Raw genomic sequence first — 6,000 nt, 5'->3', positions numbered from 1 at the left:
AAATTATTATTATAATCACATCATCTTTTTCATACATTATCCATTTAATTGATATATGAATTTGTTATTAATTTGTTTGCTGACAGAAAAACAAATAAATACAATTTTATTTCCGAAATAATTTTCGATACCATATATATATATATTATCATACGCGAAATCAAAACGAGCTGTGACAAAACCAAACACGTGCTTCCTCTGTTCATACTTATTGTTAGAGCCGGCCCTGGAAGAGGGAGCGAAACGGAGGGGGGATACCGTCAGGTAGGGTGGCAAAACGAGTGGGAGTCGATCGCACGGAGGAGAATCACGAGTGAAAGACAGAGAGGTCAACGAGACTGTCTAAAAGTGGGAGCGCGAGGCACTCCGAGCGTCGGAGGGGAAACGGATGTCTGGAAAAGAGAGGGAGATCGCCGGGGGTGGCGGAACACGCAAAGTGCAGCGCAGGAGAAGGGGAGGGCAGGCGGTGGTCGCGACTTGCTGGCAGTCTCGTTGATCCGGCTGCGAGCAGTGCGCGCCGTGACGTGACAATGGCGGCAGTCGTAATTGCGGTACGGTGCGTTACTGTGATCAGTTGATTGACCGAGCCCGAAAGAGAAAGAGAAAGAGAGAGAGAGAGAGAGAGAGAGAGAGAGAGAGAGAGAGAGAGAGAGATAAGAGAAGCGCGCGGGCGTTCCGAAAAAGGAGCCGATTGACGGAAGAGGCTGAAAGAGAGGCCCCTCGCGCAAGATCGCCTCGCACTAGCTATGTCGTCCCTCTCGTGATCAGCTCGTAGATGATGTGCTCCTAGTTTCCTCGCGTAGTATATGAATTATACAGTGTGTTCCCTCGCCGCCTCCGCGGCGGCTCCGTAATTCCCTCCGTCGTCGCCACGCGTGTACCGTCCGTTCTCGGTGTATTGTGTCTGTGTGACACGTATGTGAGGGGTTCACACGATCGGTAGATAAATGTCTCTCAGCCATGCCCGCCGTGCGGAAGTACCGAAGGGATACCAGCGAGGTGAGCTGCTGCCTCAAGTACGTGATCTTTGGATTTAACGTCATGTTCTGGGTGAGTATCGCGCGCGCGCGCGCGCGCGAGAATGACAGATGCGATGTCACACGCGTAAATCACAGTTTTTTGACATTTCGGAAACGTTACTCCCCCCCCCCCCGAAATTTCGGGTACGTTAACTCTGAATGTAAACCCTTTATTAGAGGAGAATGATGTGTATATAAAAAGTCAAGGGGAAGTACAAAGAGCAGCAGTTCAAAGGCAGCACTTCAGTAAACAGGGGTAGTTGTAAGGGAGTTCCTTTTAATTTTTATACTTTAGCTTCATGAAAGCTTCGCGAAGCCATTATTAGTTTTCTGTGTTTGGAAAATATAACGGCAAGTAATATTTCCAAGACAGAATAAAATTTGCGTACCTTCCGGTCGCTTTTGTTTGCATTACAATGAGAGTTTATTATCACGTTGCATGCGAACTCTTTTTTTTCGCGTTCAAATAAAGTGTGTCATATTTAATTTAATTTTAATAATATTCATGCTTGGTGAAAATGTTTATGGCTCATACGACCGTTGAAAAGTATATATATCTCACAATAAAATTTTGAATAACAAGACCGCGTATACTTTTTTTTTTTTTTTTTACAAAATTTTAATGTCTGATATCATTACTATTTTATACTCTATCTCGATCCACTGTAGCGCGCCTTTGCATTCTTATCTTAATAATATTAAATGAGAAAGTCATTGTTGTCGCGCGCGATCTATCGATTACGCTTGCGAAATGCTCGTCCCGCTCTTTTCCATCCCCTTTCGTAAAGCTCTTCCCATTTGGGATGAAATCCTGCCAGTAGAATGCGATTACGTCTATCACATCAGTCGAATAGTTTCGTCTTTAAACACTATTCAAAAGTTAGATAGATATCAATTATAATGTCTTTTCATTTATTATTATCAGGATATATCTAACAATAAGAATAATCGTGCCCAACACAATCTAGATTTTATTATGTCATAATCATTTTTTTATATCTGATGTATAAAGATCACACAGCTTGTCTCAATCGCGATTAAAAGATTATTGACATCTCTCAATAGCTTACTAATATTTTATTGTCACGTTAATGAGAAAAAGTGATATATATTATAACAAATAAAAAATTAAATTTTTGTTGTAAAAACCACATCTTGTCATTCGTTTTTCAGCGCTTACAGAAAATTAGAAAAATTTAACAAATTTAATAAACTATATATATATATATATATATATAGAACTAAACTTAAAATATTAATAAATTAATTATTTATTAATGGATTACGTGTGTCATTTCAATTTAATTACAATCCTATCAATTACATATAAATATTATGACCATTACAAGTCGAATTTTTTACTACGCTACTTGTTTGACTCTCAGTTCAAAATAACATTTTATGTGATTGATGGGAGATAAATATATAAATCAGGTGAACTTTTAGTAGCACTCTCTAAATACGACGAACAGACGCGAACGTTCGGCTATCGTTCGAATTTATCGTGAAACTTTTCGGTAAAGGGATATGTTTGAAAGGATAAAATTTTTGACAGTGATAAACTTATTTGTCGGAAGGGAAATTTGTAACGGTCCGGATCTTTGCGACGGTTTCTGCATTTTTGCAGAAACCGCCGCAAATGACCCGCAATGCAGCTCGCACGGGCCGCGAAGTGTCCCAATTGCGAGGACCGCGACGACGCTATGCAGCGTGCACGTGTGCGATACGGTCTGTATATTACTCAGTATGTAATATATACATGTATATATTATATTACTCAGAATCAGCGTGCGAGGTACATTAGTTACAGACGCGTAAACAGAAAGCCGGGCGTTTCTATTAGCTGAGCATCGCTCTTGGAAACCTTGAAGTTCACCTCATCTCGGACAAAATTTTTTTTATCTGAAATAAATCATTTTTTCTATTTTTAATTATTATTTATGTCCATTAAAATCGAAAGAATCACGCGCACAAATATACATATATAATTTTAACATTTTTCATAGAAAAATTCGCAAATTAATGCGTTTGATAGCACGTGACATTTGCGATTAAAGGGGATAGAGTAAACTATTGGGAAATGAAAGATTTTATTTGCGGGACACCATGCTCGTTCCTTTCTCTCTCTCTCTCTCTCTCTCTCTCTCTTTCTCACTCTGTCTGTCTCTTTTTGATTTACGTTCTGTTTGATCGAGTGACTGTCCGTTCTCGCGGTGGATAACGTACGATAGACGGCGATAGATCAATTCCGCACGCGAGTGTGTCGCGCCGCGTTTATACGATGTTGTTTACAAATCGTAATTTTATTTCGCGTACACGTATTAACACAGAGAAACTTTGTGCCAATTAATTTACACGCGAAAACAAGCAATTCAACTTCATCAAATTTTTAACCGAATCTTATTCCTTGGTGACATAAGCCTCGCGTAATATCTATCACTCGCGAGATTAAAGTCTTCGATAAATCTTTGTCGTTAACGAGATAAGTTTTAGTAAAATATTTTAAATCAAAGATAGAAAGAGATTTACGTAAAGTTGTTATATTATATTAATAAACCATACAAGTCAAATTATTCAACTGGATATTTTTCTCTTAACCATATATTACATCTTCTATTATTATTCACACCAATTAATGAAAGAAACTTGGCACTTTATGGAGTTTGGACGGTGAAAAATGCAAGGATCGCGTTGCAAACTGAATTGTTCACGGATTGAAGTAACCGCACGGTAATGAACTCCGTGCAAGCTTATTTCACTGGAACGGATTAAAGGTATTATTGATTTTCCCGCAACCGAGCGGCGGGCTGGGTTCGGGGTTTTCATGAAATGTAGCACTGGCCTAGTGATATGTGGCGAGTTCTTCCTGCCAAGCACTCTGCGTAATTAAATAGTGGCCGTACCATGAGAGCTCGTACTCATCTCGGATTGTTTATGAATTTCATAATTTATAAAAAAAAAAAATATATATATATATATATATATATATATATAACGAATAATATTAATTACATTCATGTATATGCAATGTTATTTTATTCAGTTTATGGATTAATTGAATAGCAGTATTCGCAAATTATTTTATTTGTATGAAAAAATTTAATAATTGATTTAAAAATGATGTATATATAAAGAATGAAATATAATAATAAATAATACATTTTTAAATGATTAAATTTTGTATATTTTAAACAGATAGAATCCGAACGCGAAAGGTAACAAATATTGCTGGACGTACATATATATATTTTATCATGTATTATAAAAAAGAAATAATAGCAATAATTAATTATTCATTTTTCTTAAAAAAATATCGTTTCTTCTTCTTACTATTTATTTACGATTTAATCTATAGAAAAATGAATATATATATATATCAAAAAGATTAATGATGACAATTGTTTGATTATCAAAACATCTCAAGAAATCAACCGCAATATTTATCCATGAAAAATGCTGGAATTAACACGTGGTTATGTTCAATATCTCGCGCGACCGCGTGAAAATCCGCAGAATCGGTCGAATCACGATTCTCGACTCGTTCTGAGCTAATAAAAGTCGCAACTTCGACGATACTGTCCTGATATTCTTTCGACAAACTTGCAAACATTCGCCAAGGCGCTAAGTTTCGTAGTTTGGAAGTCGTGGCGAGTTAACCTCGCGACTCTACTGGCGTTCCTCGGTTCTATATAAATTGGACTGTGCGTGTGTGCGTGCGTATGTGTGTGGAAGGTAAAAAAAGAAAAAAGAAGAGAGAAAGACAGAAAAAGAGATTTCGTTAGAAATGCGCGTTTCGTGAAACACCGGCCTCGTAAAATTTTTATGCGTCGCTGAAAAATAATAACGACCATCGCGCGCAAATAATTTTATCACAAAGTTTTTCCGCGAACGAAAAGGTTTTCCCTCGGAGCGGAAATCCGTGCGCGTCTCACGGTTCCGTTCGTAAAGTTGGCGCACGGAAAATGAGATATTGCGCGAAACATTTATGGCTTGTCGAGAGAAGCATCTCCGAGATCATTCGCAATCCTGTAACGAATTCATAATGTAATTTTCTACGCGCTTGCTATTTTCGCTTTAAATCTCGAAAAAAAAAATTCTTCCATCGCGTTTTTCCCACAATTTGAGCACCGTTGGCCCTTATCTTGCATTATTTGCATCTCCGATTGGTATCGTCGCGATTACATATTGATGCACTCGTTGTGCTTATCACGCTTGCACAGCTGGTCCAGTTCCGTTGCAGTTCCGCTCGAATTAATGACAGCTGTTTCAATAGCTAGCTTAGACATTTAGTTTTGGACAAGTGGATAGAGAAACAAATTACTCCATTATTTGTTCTTCACATTTACCATATATTGCTTAAAAAATAAAAATAAAATGTATTCTATTTAAAAATGAAGATGATTAGATGAAGATACTAAATAATAAATTAAAAAACATGTCAACTATTTCTGAGATTTATAATTTCAATTTTGAAGAAGACGACGCGTCTCTCGAATCAAATTTTAATTAATATTCTAATGTCGATGACTCTAAGGTTGTTCAGGAATCCGCAAATAAAGTTTATTGATCGAGAAAAAAATAATTTGTAATTTTTATGGGAGCTACGGGCTAATTATTCGTATTCTTCTCGAAAAAAATCCGGCTGCGGAATCGACATATTTCACAAGCCGAATCCGTTCACCGCGCTTTCTGCATGGCTGCCCTCGAACAGATGATTGGCCTTGCTAGCTGACGATGACTCCAAACCGGGCGGTATTCTCCCGGTTTACACGTCACTCCCGTGCGTGTGAACGGCCGCGAGCATACGCGTGCGTGTTCCATAGATGATGCCATAGGTGCTCGAACACACGAAACTTCACCGATACTGTTCTTCACGAAAACGTTAGCTCATCTTTTGTGGATCATTATGTACTCAATTTTGGCGGATATTAAAATTTGTATTTTTTTTAGCTTTGCAAAAAAATAAATATAATATAATTAT

At 37.6% G+C, this 6,000-nt stretch overlaps 1 protein-coding gene across 5 annotated transcripts in view; it reads left to right on the top strand.

Annotated features, from left to right (window-relative positions):
• The first annotated feature begins 495 nt into the window (after window positions 1-495).
• Window positions 496-6,000, top strand: part of Tsp26a (Tetraspanin 26A) — a 109,887-nt gene continuing 104,382 nt past the window's right edge. For all 5 annotated transcript variants that reach the window (XM_072909688.1, XM_072909691.1, XM_072909687.1 and 2 more), the window contains exon 1: window positions 496-1,050. In XM_072909688.1, the coding sequence (XP_072765789.1) occupies window positions 961-1,050 (90 nt within the window). In that variant the 5' untranslated portion in view covers window positions 496-960. The remainder of the gene's footprint in view (window positions 1,051-6,000) is intronic.

This window comes from Anoplolepis gracilipes, chromosome 17, assembly GCF_047496725.1.
Source record: "Anoplolepis gracilipes chromosome 17, ASM4749672v1, whole genome shotgun sequence".
Taxonomy (NCBI): domain Eukaryota; kingdom Metazoa; phylum Arthropoda; class Insecta; order Hymenoptera; family Formicidae; genus Anoplolepis; species Anoplolepis gracilipes.
Note: the sequence above shows the minus strand (reverse complement) of the source record. Positions and strands in the feature narration are given on the sequence as shown.